We start from the raw sequence: 16,904 nt of genomic DNA, 5'->3' as shown, positions 1-16,904 counted from the left end.
CTTTTCTAAAATGACGTCTTGCATATGACTCATAGAAAATAGTAGATAGACTAGCTAGAATCAAACTTTCACTGTTCTATCTACTATTGATATCTATTTATTGAATAGTGAAAAAGTCTTTTCTAAAATGACGTCTTGCATATGACTCATAGAAATAGTAGATAGACTAGCTAGAATCAAACTTTCACTGTTCTATCTACTATTGATATCTATTTATTGAATAGTGAAAAAGTCTTTTCTAAAATGACGTCTTGCATATGACTCATAGAAATAGTAGATAGACTAGCTAGAATCAAACTTTCACTGTTCTATCTACTATTGATATCTATTTATTGAATAGTGAAAAAGTCTTTTCTAAAATGACGTCTTGCATATGACTCATAGAAATAGTAGATAGACTAGCTAGAATCAAACTTTCACTGTTCTATCTACTATTGATTGTTCTATCTACTATTGATATCTATTTATTGAATAGTGAAAAAGTCTTTTCTAAAATGACGTCTTGCATATGACTCATAGAAATAGTAGATAGACTAGCTAGAATCAAACTTTCACTGTTCTATCTACTATTGATATCTATTTATTGAATAGTGAAAAAGTCTTTTCTAAAATGACGTCTTGCATATGACTCATAGAAATAGTAGATAGACTAGCTAGAATCAAACTTTCACTGTTCTATCTACTATTGATATCTATTTATTGAATAGTGAAAAAGTCTTTTCTAAAATGACGTCTTGCATATGGACTCATAGAAATAGTAGATAGAGTAGCTAGAATCAAACTTTCACTGTTCTATCAACTTTTGATATCTATTTATTGAATAGTGAAAAAGTCTTTTCTAAAATGACGTCTTGCATATGACTCATAGAAATAGTAGATAGACTAGCTAGAATCAAACTTTCACTGTTCTATCTACTATTGATATCTATTTATTGAATAGTGAAAAAGTCTTTTCTAAATGACGTCTTGCATATGACTCATAGAAATAGTAGATAGACTAGCTAGAACAAACTTTCACTGTTCTATCTACTATTGATATCTATTTATTGAATAGTGAAAAAGTCTTTTCTAAAATGACGTCTTGCATATGACTCATAGAAATATTAGATAGACTAGCTAGAATCAAACTTTCACTGTTCTATCTACTATTGATATCTATTTATTGAATAGTGAAAAAGTCTTTTCTAAAATGACGTCTTGCATATGACTCATAGAAATAGTAGATAGACTAGCTAGAATCAAACTTTCACTGTTCTATCTACTATTGATATCTATTTATTGAATAGTGAAAAAGTCTTTTCTAAAATGACGTCTTGCATATGACTCATAGAAATAGTAGATAGACTAGCTAGAATCAAACTTTCACTGTTCTATCTACTATTGATATCTATTTATTGAATAGTGAAAAAGTCCTTTTCTAAAATGACGTCTTGCATATGACTCATAGAAATAGTAGATAGACTAGCTAGAATCAAACTTTCACTGTTCTATCTACTATTGATATCTATTTATTGAATAGTGAAAAAGTCTTTTCTAAAATGACGTCTTGCATATGACTCATAGAAATAGTAGATAGACTAGCTAGAATCAAACTTTCACTGTTCTATCTACTATTGATATCTATTTATTGAATAGTGAAAAAGTCTTTTCTAAAATGACGTCTTGCATATGACTCATAGAAATAGTAGATAGACTAGCTAGAATCAAACTTTCACTGTTCTATCTACTATTGATATCTATTTATTGAATAGTGAAAAAGTCTTTTCTAAAATGACGTCTTGCATATGACTCATAGAAATAGTAGATAGACTAGCTAGAATCAAACTTTCACTGTTCTATCTACTATTGATATCTATTTATTGAATAGTGAAAAAGTCTTTTCTAAAATGACGTCTTGCATATGACTCATAGAAATAGTAGATAGACTAGCTAGAATCAAACTTTCACTGTTCTATCTACTATTGATATCTATTTATTGAATAGTGAAAAAGTCTTTTCTAAAATGACGTCTTGCATATGACTCATAGAAATAGTAGATAGACTAGCTAGAATCAAACTTTCACTGTTCTATCTACTATTGATATCTATTTATTGAATAGTGAAAAAGTCTTTTCTAAAATGACGTCTTGCATATGACTCATAGAAATAGTAGATAGAGTAGCTAGAATCAAACTTTCACTGTTCTATCAACTATTGATATCTATTTATTGAATAGTGAAAAAGTCTTTTCTAAAATGACGTCTTGCATATGACTCATAGAAATAGTAGATAGACTAGCTAGAATCAAACTTTCACTGTTCTATCTACTATTGATATCTATTTATTGAATAGTGAAAAAGTCTTTTCTAAAATGACGTCTTGCATATGACTCATAGAAATAGTAGATAGACTAGCTAGAATCAAACTTTCACTGTTCTATCTACTATTGATATCTATTTATGAATAGTGAAAAAGTCTTTTCTAAAATGACGTCTTGCATATGACTCATAGAAATAGTAGATAGACTAGCTAGAATCAAACTTTCACTGTTCTATCTACTATTGATATCTATTTATTGAATAGTGAAAAAGTCTTTTCTAAAATGACGTCTTGCATATGACTCATAGAAATAGTAGATAGAGTAGCTAGAATCAAACTTTCACTGTTCTATCTACTATTGATATCTATTTATTGAATAGTGAAAAAGTCTTTTCTAAATGACGTCTTGCATATGACTCATTAGAAATAGTAGATAGACTAGCTAGAATCAAACTTTCACTGTTCTATCTACTATTGATATCTATTTATTGAATAGTGAAAAAGTCTTTTCTAAAATGACGTCTTGCATATGACTCATAGAAATAGTAGATAGACTAGCTAGAATCAAACTTTCACTGTTCTATCTACTATTGATATCTATTTATTGAATAGTGAAAAAGTCTTTTCTAAAATGACGTCTTGCATATGACTCATAGAAATAGTAGATAGACTAGCTAGAATCAAACTTTCACTGTTCTATCTACTATTGATATCTATTTATTGAATAGTGAAAAAGTCTTTTCTAAAATGACGTCTTGCATATGACTCATAGAAATAGTAGATAGACTAGCTAGAATCAAACTTTCACTGTTCTATCTACTATTGATATCTATTTATTGAATAGTGAAAAAGTCTTTTCTAAAATGACGTCTTGCATATGACTCATAGAAATAGTAGATAGACTAGCTAGAATCAAACTTTCACTGTTCTATCTACTATTGATATCTATTTATTGAATAGTGAAAAAGTCTTTTCTAAAATGACGTCTTGCATATGACTCATAGAAATAGTAGATAGACTAGCTAGAATCAAACTTTCACTGTTCTATCTACTATTGATATCTATTTATTGAATAGTGAAAAAGTCTTTTCTAAAATTACGTCTTGCATATGACTCATAGAAATAGTAGATAGACTAGCTAGAATCAAACTTTCACTGTTCTATCTACTATTGATATCTATTTATTGAATAGTGAAAAAAGTCTTTTCTAAAATTACGTCTTGCATATGACTCATAGAAATAGTAGATAGACTATCTAGAATCAAACTTTCACTGTTCTATCTACTATTGATATCTATTTATTGAATAGTGAAAAAGTCTTTTCTAAAATGACGTCTTGCATTTCACTCATAGAAATAGTAGATAGACTAGCTAGAATCAAACTTTCACTGTTCTATCTACTATTGATATCTATTTATTGAATAGTGAAAAAGTCTTTTCTAAAATGACGTCTTGCATATGACTCATAGAAATAGTAGATAGACTAGCTAGAATCAAACTTCCACTGTTCTATCTACTATTGATATCTATTTTTTGAATAGTGAAAAAGTCTTTTCTAAAATGACGTCTTGCATATGACTCATAGAAATAGTAGATAGACTAGCTAGAATCAAACTTTCACTGTTCTATCTACTATTGATATCTATTTATTGAATAGTGAAAAAGTCTTTTCTAAAATTACGTCTTGCATATGACTCATAGAAATATTAGATAGACTAGCTAGAATCAAACTTTCACTGTTCTATCTACTATTGATATCTATTTATTGAATAGTGAAAAAGTCTTTTCTAAAATGACGTCTTGCATATGACTCATAGAAATAGTAGATAGACTAGCTAGAATCAAACTTTCACTGTTCTATCTACTATTGATATCTATTTATTGAATAGTGAAAAAGTCTTTTCTAAAATGACGTCTTGCATATGACTCATAGAAATAGTAGATAGACTAGCTAGAATCAAACTTTCACTGTTCTATCTACTATTGATATCTATTATTGAATAGTGAAAAAGTCTTTTCTAAAATGACGTCTTGCATATGACTCATAGAAATAGTAGATAGACTAGCTAGAATCAAACTTTCACTGTTCTATCTACTATTGATATCTATTTATTGAATAGTGAAAAAGTCTTTTCTAAAATGACGTCTTGCATATGACTCATAGAAATAGTAAGATAGACTAGCTAGAATCAAACTTTCACTGTTCTATCTACTATTGATATCTATTTATTGAATAGTGAAAAAGTCTTTTCTAAAATGACGTCTTGCATATGACTCATAGAAATAGTAGATAGAGTAGCTAGAATCAAACTTTCACTGTTCTATCTACTATTGATATCTATTTATTGAATAGTGAAAAAGTCTTTTTCTAAAATGACGTCTTGCATATGACTCATAGAAATAGTAGATAGACTAGCTAGAATCAAACTTTCACTGTTCTATCTACTATTGATATCTATTTATTGAATAGTGAAAAAGTCTTTTCTAAAATGACGTCTTGCATATGACTCATAGAAATAGTAGATAGACTAGCTAGAATCAAACTTTCACTGTTCTATCTACTATTGATATCTATTTATTGAATAGTGAAAAAGTCTTTTCTAAAATGACGTCTTGCATATGACTCATAGAAATAGTAGATAGACTAGCTAGAATCAAACTTTCACTGTTCTATCTACTATTGATATCTATTTATTGAATAGTGAAAAAGTCTTTTCTAAAATGACGTCTTGCATATGACTCATAGAAATAGTAGATAGACTAGCTAGAATCAAACTTTCACTGTTCTATCTACTATTGATATCTATTTATTGAATAGTGAAAAAGTCTTTTCTAAAATGACGTCTTGCATATGACTCATAGAAATAGTAGATAGACTAGCTAGAATCAAACTTTCACTGTTCTATCTACTATCGATATCTATTTATTGAATAGTGAAAAAGTCTTTTCTAAAATGACGTCTTGCATATGACTCATAGAAATAGTAGATAGACTAGCTAGAATCAAACTTTCACTGTTCTATCTACTATTGATATCTATTTATTGAATAGTGAAAAAGTCTTTTCTAAAATGACGTCTGCATATGACTCATAGAAATAGTAGATAGACTAGCTAGAATCAAACTTTCACTGTTCTATCTACTATTGATATCAATTTATTGAATAGTGAAAAAGTCTTTTCTAAAATGACGTCTTGCATATGACTCATAGAAATAGTAGATAGACTAGCTAGAATCAAACTTTCACTGTTCTATCTACTATTGATATCTATTTATTGAATAGTGAAAAAGTCTTTTCTAAAATGACGTCTTGCATATGACTCATAGAAATAGTAGATAGACTAGCTAGAATCAAACTTTCACTGTTCTATCTACTATTGATATCTATTTATTGAATAGTGAAAAAGTCTTTTCTAAAATGACGTCTTGCATATGACTCATAGAAATAGTAGATAGACTAGCTAGAATCAAACTTTCACTGTTCTATCTACTATTGATATCTATTTATTGAATAGTGAAAAAGTCTTTTCTAAAATGACGTCTTGCATATGACTCATAGAAATAGTAGATAGACTAGCTAGAATCAAACTTTCACTGTTCTATCTACTATTGATATCTATTTATTGAATAGTGAAAAAGTCTTTTCTAAAATTACGTCTTGCATATGACTCATAGAAATAGTAGATAGACTAGCTAGAATCAAACTTTCACTGTTCTATCTACTATTGATATCTATTTATTGAATAGTGAAAAAGTCTTTTCTAAAATGACGTCTTGCATATGACTCATAGAAATAGTAGATAGACTAGCTAGAATCAAACTTTCACTGTTCTATCTACTATTGATATCTATTTATTGAATAGTGAAAAAGTCTTTTCTAAAATGACGTCTTGCATATGACTCATAGAAATAGTAGATAGACTAGCTAGAATCAAACTTTCACTGTTCTATCTACTATTGATATCTATTTATTGAATAGTGAAAAAGTCTTTTCTAAAATGACGTCTTGCATATGACTCATAGAAATAGTAGATAGACTAGCTAGAATCAAACTTTCACTGTTCTATCTACTATTGATATCTATTTATTGAATAGTGAAAAAGTCTTTTCTAAAATGACGTCTTGCATATGACTCATAGAAATATTAGATAGACTAGCTAGAATCAAACTTTCACTGTTCTATCTACTATTGATATCTATTTATTGAATAGTGAAAAAGTCTTTTCTAAAATGACGTCTTGCATATGACTCATAGAAAATAGTAGATAGACTAGCTAGAATCAAACTTTCACTGTTCTATCTACTATTGATATCTATTTATTGAATAGTGAAAAAGTCTTTTCTAAAATGACGTCTTGCATATGACTCATAGAAATAGTAGATAGACTAGCTAGAATCAAACTTTCACTGTTCTATCTACTATTGATATCTATTTATTGAATAGTGAAAAAGTCTTTTCTAAAATGACGTCTTGCATATGACTCATAGAAATAGTAGATAGACTAGCTAGAATCAAACTTTCACTGTTCTATCTACTATTGATATCTATTTATTGAATAGTGAAAAAGTCTTTTCTAAAATGACGTCTTGCATATGACTCATAGAAATAGTAGATAGACTAGCTAGAATCAAACCTTCACTGTTCTATCTACTATTGATATCTATTTATTGAATAGTGAAAAAGTCTTTTCTAAAATGACGTCTTGCATATGACTCATAGAAATAGTAGATAGACTAGCTAGAATCAAACTTTCACTGTTCTATCTACTATTGATATCTATTTATTGAATAGTGAAAAAGTCTTTTCTAAAATGACGTCTTGCATATGACTCATAGAAATAGTAGATAGACTAGCTAGAATCAAACTTTCACTGTTCTATCTACTATTGATATCTATTTATTGAATAGTGAAAAAGTCTTTTCTAAAATGACGTCCTGCATATGACTCATAGAAATAGTAGATAGACTAGCTAGAATCAAACTTTCACTGTTCTATCTACTATTGATATCTATTTATTGAATAGTGAAAAAGTCTTTTCTAAAATGACGTCTTGCATATGACTCATAGAAATAGTAGATAGACTAGCTAGAATCAAACTTTCACTGTTCTATCTACTATTGATATCTATTTATTGAATAGTGAAAAAGTCTTTTCTAAAATGACGTCTTGCATATGACTCATAGAAATAGTAGATAGAGTAGCTAGAATCAAACTTTCACTGTTCTATCTACTATTGATATCTATTTATTGAATAGTGAAAAAGTCTTTTCTAAAATGACGTCTTGCATATGACTCATAGAAATAGTAGATAGACTAGCTAGAATCAAACTTTCACTGTTCTATCTACTATTGATATCTATTTATTGAATAGTGAAAAAGTCTTTTCTAAAATGACGTCTTGCATTGACTCATAGAAATAGTAGATAGACTAGCTAGAATCAAACTTTCCACTGTTCTATCTACTATTGATATCTATTTATTGAATAGTGAAAAAGTCTTTTCTAAAATGACGTCTTGCATATGACTCATAGAAATAGTAGATAGACTAGCTAGAATCAAACTTTCACTGTTCTATCTACTATTGATATCTATTTATTGAATAGTGAAAAAGTCTTTTCTAAAATGACGTCTTGCATATGACTCATAGAAATAGTAGATAGACTAGCTAGAATCAAACTTTCACTGTTCTATCTACTATTGATATCTATTTATTGAATAGTGAAAAAGTCTTTTCTAAAATGACGTCTTGCATATGACTCATAGAAATAGTAGATAGACTAGCTAGAATCAAACTTTCACTGTTCTATCTACTATTGATATCTATTTATTGAATAGTGAAAAAGTCTTTTCTAAAATGACGTCTTGCATATGACTCATAGAAATAGTAGATAGACTAGCTAGAATCAAACTTTCACTGTTCTATCTACTATTGATATCTATTTATTGAATAGTGAAAAAGTCTTTTCTAAAATGACGTCTTGCATATGACTCATAGAAATAGTAGATAGACTAGCTAGAATCAAACTTTCACTGTTCTATCTACTTTTGATATCTATTTATTGAATAGTGAAAAAGTCTTTTCTAAAATGACGTCTTGCATATGACTCATAGAAATAGTAGATAGAGTAGCTAGAATCAAACTTTCACTGTTCTATCTACTATTGATATCTATTTATTGAATAGTGAAAAAGTCTTTTCTAAAATGACGTCTTGCATATGACTCATAGAAATAGTAGATAGACTAGCTAGAATCAAACTTTCACTGTTCTATCTACTATTGATATCTATTTATTGAATAGTGAAAAAGTCTTTTCTAAAATGACGTCTTGCATATGACTCATAGAAATAGTAGATAGACTAGCTAGAATCAAACTTTCACTGTTTTATCTACTATTGATATCTATTTATTGAATAGTGAAAAAAGTCTTTTCTAAAATGACGTCTTGCATCTGACTCGTAGAAATAGTAGATAGACTAGCTAGAATCAAACTTTCACTGTTCTATCTACTATTGATATCTATTTATTGAATAGTGAAAAAGTCTTTTCTAAAATGACGTCTTGCATATGACTCATAGAAATAGTAGATAGACTAGCTAGAATCAAACTTTCACTGTTCTATCTACTATTGATATCTATTTATTGAATAGTGAAAAAGTCTTTTCTAAAATGACGTCTTGCATATGACTCATAGAAATAGTAGATAGACTAGCTAGAATCAAACTTTCACTGTTCTATCTACTATTGATATCTATTTATTGAATAGTGAAAAAGTCTTTTCTAAAATGACGTCTTGCATATGACTCATAGAAATAGTAGATAGACTAGCTAGAATCAAACTTTCACTGTTCTATCTACTATTGATATCTATTTATTGAATAGTGAAAAAGTCTTTTCTAAAATGACGTCTTGCATATGACTCATAGAAATAGTAGATAGACTAGCTAGAATCAAACTTTCACTGTTCTATCTACTATTGATATCTATTTATTGAATAGTGAAAAAGTCTTTTCTAAAATGACGTCTTGCATATGACTCATAGAAATAGTAGATAGAGTAGCTAGAATCAAACTTTCACTGTTCTATCTACTATTGATATCTATTTATTGAATAGTGAAAAAGTCTTTTCTAAAATGACGTCTTGCATATGACTCATAGAAATAGTAGATAGACTAGCTAGAATCAAACTTTCACTGTTCTATCTACTATTGATATCTATTTATTGAATAGTGAAAAAAGTCTTTTCTAAAATGACGTCTTGCATATGACTCATAGAAATAGTAGATAGACTAGCTAGAATCAAACTTTCACTGTTCTATCTACTATTGATATCTATTTATTGAATAGTGAAAAAGTCTTTTCTAAAATGACGTCTTGCATCTGACTCATAGAAATAGTAGATAGACTAGCTAGAATCAAACTTTCACTGTTCTATCTACTATTGATATCTATTTATTGAATAGTGAAAAAGTCTTTTCTAAAATGACGTCTTGCATATGACTCATAGAAATAGTAGATAGACTAGCTAGAATCAAACTTTCACTGTTCTATCTACTATTGATATCTATTTATTGAATAGTGAAAAAGTCTTTTCTAAAATGACGTCTTGCATATGACTCATAGAAATAGTAGATAGACTAGCTAGAATCAAACTTTCACTGTTCTATCTACTATTGATATCTATTTATTGAATAGTGAAAAAGTCTTTTCTAAAATGACGTCTTGCATATGACTCATAGAAATAGTAGATAGACTAGCTAGAATCAAACTTTCACTGTTCTATCTACTATTGATATCTATTTATTGAATAGTGAAAAGGTCTTTTCTAAAATGACGTCTTGCATATGACTCATAGAAATAGTAGATAGACTAGCTAGAATCAAACTTTCACTGTTCTATCTACTATTGATATCTATTTATTGAATAGTGAAAAAGTCTTTTCTAAAATTACGTCTTGCATATGACTCATAGAAATAGTAGATAGACTAGCTAGAATCAAACTTTCACTGTTCTATCTACTATTGATATCTATTTATTGAATAGTGAAAAAGTCTTTTCTAAAATGACGTCTGCATATGACTCATAGAAATAGTAGATAGACTAGCTAGAATCAAACTTTCACTGTTCTATCTACTATTGATATCTATTTATTGAATAGTGAAAAAGTCTTTTCTAAAATGACGTCTTGCATATGACTCATAGAAATAGTAGATAGACTAGCTAGAATCAAACTTTCACTGTTCTATCTACTATTGATATCTATTTATTGAATAGTGAAAAAGTCTTTTCTAAAATGACGTCTTGCATATGACTCATAGAAATAGTAGATAGACTAGCTAGAATCAAACTTTCACTGTTCTATCTACTATTGATATCTATTTATTGAATAGTGAAAAAGTCTTTTCTAAAATGACGTCTTGCATATGACTCATAGAAATAGTAGATAGACTAGCTAGAATCAAACTTTCACTGTTCTATCTACTATTGATATCTATTTATTGATAGTGAAAAAGTCTTTTCTAAAATGACGTCTTGCATATGACTCATAGAAATAGTAGATAGACTAGCTAGAATCAAACTTTCACTGTTCTATCCACTATTGATATCTATTTATTGAATAGTGAAAAAGTCTTTTCTAAAATGACGTCTTGCATATGACTCATAGAAATAGTAGATAGACTAGCTAGAATCAAACTTTCACTGTTCTATCTACTATTGATATCTATTTATTGAATAGTGAAAAAGTCTTTTCTAAAATGACGTCTTGCATATGACTCATAGAAATAGTAGATAGACTAGCTAGAATCAAACTTTCACTGTTCTATCTACTATTGATATCTATTTATTGAATAGTGAAAAAGTCTTTTCTAAAATGACGTCTTGCATATGACTCATAGAAATAGTAGATAGACTAGCTAGAATCAAACTTTCACTGTTCTATCTACTATTGATATCTATTTATTGAATAGTGAAAAAGTCTTTTCTAAAATGACGTCTTGCATATGACTCATAGAAATAGTAGATAGACTAGCTAGAATCAAACTTTCACTGTTCTATCTACTATTGATATCTATTTATTGAATAGTGAAAAAGTCTTTTCTAAAATGACGTCTTGCATATGACTCATAGAAATAGTAGATAGACTAGCTAGAATCAAACTTTCACTGTTCTATCTACTATTGATATCTATTTATTGAATAGTGAAAAAGTCTTTTCTAAAATGACGTCTTGCATATGACTCATAGAAATAGTAGATAGACTAGCTAGAATCAAACTTTCACTGTTCTATCTACTATTGATATCTATTTATTGAATAGTGAAAAAGTCTTTTCTAAAATGACGTCTTGCATATGACTCATAGAAATAGTAGATAGACTAGCTAGAATCAAACTTTCACTGTTCTATCTACTATTGATATCTATTTATTGAATAGTGAAAAAGTCTTTTCTAAAATGACGTCTTGCATATGACTCATAGAAATAGTAGATAGACTAGCTAGAATCAAACTTTCACTGTTCTATCTACTATTGATATCTATTTATTGAATAGTGAAAAAGTTTTTTTCTAAAATGACGTCTTGCATATGACTCATAGAAATAGTAGATAGACTAGCTAGAATCAAACTTTCACTGTTCTATCTACTATTGATATCTATTATTGAATAGTGAAAAAGTCTTTTCTAAAATGATGTCTTGCATATGACTCATAGAAATAGTAGATAGACTAGCTAGAATCAAACTTTCACTGTTCTATCTACTATTGATATCTATTTATTGAATAGTGAAAAAGTCTTTTCTAAAATGACGTCTTGCATATGACTCATAGAAATAGTAGATAGACTAGCTAGAATCAAACTTTCACTGTTCTATCTACTATTGATATCTATTTATTGAATAGTGAAAAAGTCTTTTCTAAAATGACGTCTTGCATATGACTCATAGAAATAGTAGATAGACTAGCTAGAATCAAACTTTCACTGTTCTATCTACTATTGATATCTATTTATTGAATAGTGGAAAAAGTCTTTTCTAAAATGACGTCTTGCATATGACTCATAGAAATAGTAGATAGACTAGCTAGAATCAAACTTTCACTGTTCTATCTACTATTGATATCTATTTATTGAATAGTGAAAAAGTCTTTTCTAAAATGACGTCTTGCATATGACTCATAGAAATAGTAGACTAGCTAGAATCAAACTTTCACTGTTCTATCTACTATTGATATCTATTTATTGAATAGTGAAAAAGTCTTTTCTAAAATGACGTCTTGCATATGACTCATAGAAATAGTAGATAGACTAGCTAGAATACAAACTTTCACCTGTTCTATCTACTATTGATATCTATTTATTGAATAGTGAAAAAGTCTTTTCTAAAATGACGTCTTGCATATGACTCATAGAAATAGTAGATAGACTACTTACTTGTACTTGTACTTGTTTCAGGACACAAGCTCTTCAGCTCTCCCTGGCGCTATGATCTGGCAGACGGTTGAGTGCCAAGCCGCTCGGTTGTGTGTGTGTGGTGCACATATTTCAAGCCACTGCTTGTCCCATCTTCGGCCGTGTCGTCGGAAACCACCAATCGGCTCTAGGTCCGCCTTGAGTGTGTTAAGCCAGGTCTTGACTTGTCCACCTCGCTTCTTCTTCCAGTGTGCGAGGGGTTTGCAGTATAGCGCCTTTTTAGTGAGGGTGTCATCTGACCTCCGACAAACATGGCCAAACCAAGTTAGGCGGCGTTTTTTTTATTAGGGCTTCAATGTCATGCTTCTGGTGGCATCGTCTACGAATTTCGACGTTGCTAATTCTGTCTCGGAGGAAGACACCGAGGATTTGTCTCAGGCAGGAGTGGTCGAATACTTTGAGAGCATGAACATCCGCTGCTTTCAGGGGCCATGTCTCGCATCCGTAGAGGAGTACGGAGCGGACGGTTGATTCAAAGATCTGGATTTTTGTTTTTAGTAGGACGTCTCTTTGTCTCCACAAGTTCTTCCTAAGTTGAGCAAAGACTATCGATGCTGATGATATTCTGCTCTGGACTTCTGTACTGAAGCCGCCGGAAATGTCGATGAGGGATCCCAGGTACTTGAACTGGTCAACGACCTCTAAACGGGAGTGTTCGATAGAGATGCCCCTTGTGAGTACATCCTCAGAATTTGTCAGAATTTTGGTTTTATCCTTACTGATCTTCAGCCCAACCAAATCTGCAGTAGCAGCAACATTACACAGCATGGCTTGCGCATGATCTATATCGTTTTCTAGCAAGGCAATGTCATCCGCGTAGTCAAGGTCTTTGATGGAGAAGTCAGGGCTTACTTCAACGCCTCTGGCAGATTGCATGGCGCGCTTCATGATCCAATCGATAAAAAAGTTGAAGAGGATGGGGGACAGGATGCAGCCCTGTCTCACCCCGAAATCGATGTCGAAGAGGGAGGACAGCTCTCCATCAGCTTGTATACAGGCACGAACGTGTTGGTAGTATGCCTGAATAAGGCGTATCAGCTTATCAGGGACGCCGTCCTCTTGCATCGCAGCCCATATGCCATCTCTAACGATCGAGTCAAAGGCCGTTATAAAATCTAGGAAGACGGCTATAGTAATCTGATTGTGTTTCATGCGGTGTTCGAGGATTTGCCGGAGTGTAAAGAGCTGATCAATGCAGCCCATTCCTGGCCGAAAGCCCGCCTGGTTTGGGCGTGTGGTCGTGTTTCTGATTGAGCTGAAGCAGTTGAGTAGAATCATGGCGAAAATTTTGGCAGCAATGCTTATGAGCGATATCCCCCGGTAATTCTTGCATTCAGCTTTATCCCCTTTTTTATACAGGGGGATGATAATTGAAACTTTCCAATCGTCTGGGAGAACCTCCTGTACCCAAATTTTCTTGAGCAGTTTTTCTAGGTTCTGTGCAAGAAGCCTGGGGCTTGCCTTGTAGATTTCTGCTGGTATGGCGTCAATTCCCGGCGCTTTATGATTCTTCAGCTTCTTTATTGCTGCCAGGATTTCCTCTTCGTCAGGGGGCTCTATTTTGACTCCTGCGTATTGGTTAATGAGCGTTGATGAAGGAGGTGGGGGAGGTTAGGTCACTTGAAGATTTGGAGCAGGTGATGAAGGGTCGACTTGAGGATTTAGGAGTTTCCGGAAATAGCACTTCTAACTGTCAACAACTTCGTCACGACTCGTTAGGATGTTACCGTGTTTGTCTCTTACAGAGGCCGAGTTCTTCGACCTCTTCCCAGTTGACTTTAAGCAGCTGGTACAGTTTCCTAGTGTCAGACAGGCTAGCTGCTTTTTGTATCTCCACCGTCATATTCTCCCAGTGCTTCCTTCTGTCTTTTCTGCCCGACTGGTGACATAGCTTGCGTAGCTGTTTGAATTCAGCTGAGTGGCGTGATGGTAACAGACTTTTCTTCGTTGCAAGTCGGATGGTCTCTTCGGACATCCACCGTCTTCGCTTTCGCTTCACTCTTCCAAGAGTTTCGAGAGCTACCTCCTGTAGTGTATTTCGGAACTTCTGCCAATCTTCGTTAACCGACGACCCGCTCGAGTTCCCGGCCTCAGGAGACTCATTTGAGTGTTCATGCTCGAGGGCGGTGAAACGATTTGAAAGTTGAACACGGAATTGTTCTACTACTGTCGGGTCCTTAAGACGGGCAACGTCAAATCTTTTTGGGGGTTCCTTCCGTTTACGAGCCACTAGCCTGATCTTCACAGACATTTTGACCAAGGTATGATCCGACCCGCCCTTGGAACCTGTGTCAGGTCCTCTGTAGGCTCTGCAGTTCTGGATCGAGCTTCTCCAACGTGACGACACAAGTAGGTAGTCCAGCTGGGAAGATGTCCTTCCATCTCTGGATCTCCAGGTTATGACGTGTGAGGGCTTGTGTCTGAAAAGGGTGTTTGCTATTACGAGGTTGTTTGCTTGGGCGAATTGGACCAATCTGGTTCCTCGTTCGCATCTTTCGCCGTACCCGTGAATTCCAAGGCTCCTGACGCCGTTTGCCTGTCTGCTGCCGACGTGTGCGTTGAGGTCGCCACCGATAATGAGGAGGTCACGTTTGGGAGTCTTTTTTACAGCTTCGTTGAGTTCGGCGTAAAACGTATCTATTGCTTGTTCAGAGCTGACCCTTGTGGGTGCGTAGACCGCAAACACTGTAACATTAAACAGTTTGCTTCGGAATCTAGCTTTTGCAAGGCGAGATGATACGGGCTCCCATTCTATTAGAGCTTTTTGTGCTTGGATGTTAAGGAGAAATCCAACCCCTGCACTGCCACTACCATCTTTGGGTCCTGAGTTATAAAAGAAGAAAGAGTTCTCTGAATCTGGTGTTGCTATCTCATGGTTTTCTAGTGTGTCATTTATTCTTGTCTCTGATACACAGAGGATGTCGAGGCCTGGGCGATGTATTTCACCAGCTATGAAAGTCTGGCTCGTCAAACATTTCATCGAACAGACGTTCCAGCACCCTATTGCAAGGGATTGTCTTCGTTTCAACAGGTGTCCAGCTCGCCAATTTTTCGAAGGAGACGCCGGTAAATCATCCAACGCATCGCTTGTCGGGAATGCCGTAGCTTTTTTTAACACTCTTTGATCTGCTTTTTTCATAACGTTTCGTGGGAATATTATTGACCGACAGGTCCCCAGTCCGTCGGCGCCTCCACACTTTAGCCATTCTTTCGCTAGGCATGTAGCTACGGAATGTTGCCACCGCTTCACCACTTTGAGGTAGTGTGGTCGACTTCCCAAGGATACACTAGAGACGGAGATACAGCTTCGGCGACCCAAACCGCACCATAGCCGTGCTAAGAGAGGGCCTCGGCTGTCATCTTGATTCCCATCTAGGTAACCCCAGGCAGAAGCGGCCAGTAGATAGACTAGCTAGAATCAAACTTTCACTGTTCTATCTACTATTGATATCTATTTATTGAATAGTGAAAAAGTCTTTTCTAAAATGACGTCTTGCATATGACTCATAGAAATAGTAGATAGACTAGCTAGAATCAAACTTTCACTGTTCTATCTACTATTGATATCTATTTATTGAATAGTGAAAAAGTCTTTTCTAAAATGACGTCTTGCATATGACTCATAGAAATAGTAGATAGACTAGCTAGAATCAAACTTTCACTGTTCTATCTACTATTGATATCTATTTATTGAATAGTGAAAAAGTCTTTTCTAAAATGACGTCTTACATATGACTCATAGAAATAGTAGATAGACTAGCTAGAATCAAACTTTCACTGTTCTATCTACTATTGATATCTATTTATTGAATAGTGAAAAAGTCTTTTCTAAAATGACGTCTTGCATATGACTCATAGAAATAGTAGATAGACTAGCTAGAATGAAACTTTCACTGTTCTATCTACTATTGATATCTATTTATTGAATAGTGAAAAAGTCTTTTCTAAAATGACGTCTTGCATATGACTCATAGAAATAGTAGATAGACTAGCTAGAATCAAACTTTCACTGTTCTATCTACTATTGATATCTATTTATTGAATAGTGAAAAAGTCTTTTCTAAAATGACGTCTTGCATATGACTCATAGAAATAGTAGATAGACTAGCTAGAATCAAACTTTCACTGTTCTATCTACTATTGA

At 32.6% G+C, this 16,904-nt stretch overlaps 1 protein-coding gene across 1 annotated transcript; it reads right to left on the bottom strand.

The window, feature by feature from the left end:
• Positions 1-14,483: 14,483 nt before the first annotated feature.
• On the bottom strand, positions 14,484-15,899 carry LOC136043175 (craniofacial development protein 2-like). Its single transcript, XM_065728105.1, has one exon. The coding sequence runs from the start codon at positions 15,897-15,899 to the stop codon at positions 14,484-14,486; it is 1,416 nt and encodes a 471-aa protein (XP_065584177.1).
• Positions 15,900-16,904: the final 1,005 nt, after the last annotated feature.

This window comes from Artemia franciscana, unplaced genomic scaffold (assembly GCF_032884065.1).
Source record: "Artemia franciscana unplaced genomic scaffold, ASM3288406v1 Scaffold_3515, whole genome shotgun sequence".
NCBI lineage: Eukaryota > Metazoa > Arthropoda > Branchiopoda > Anostraca > Artemiidae > Artemia > Artemia franciscana.
The sequence above is the reverse complement of the archived record's forward strand: the minus strand, read 5'-3'. Positions and strand labels throughout refer to the sequence as shown.

What these genes read in the sequence shown, in the direction of transcription:
- LOC136043175 (XM_065728105.1), bottom strand. Translation starts at nt 15,899, where the DNA reads ATGAAAAAAGCAGATCAAAGAGTGTTAAAAAAAGCTACGGCATTCCCG.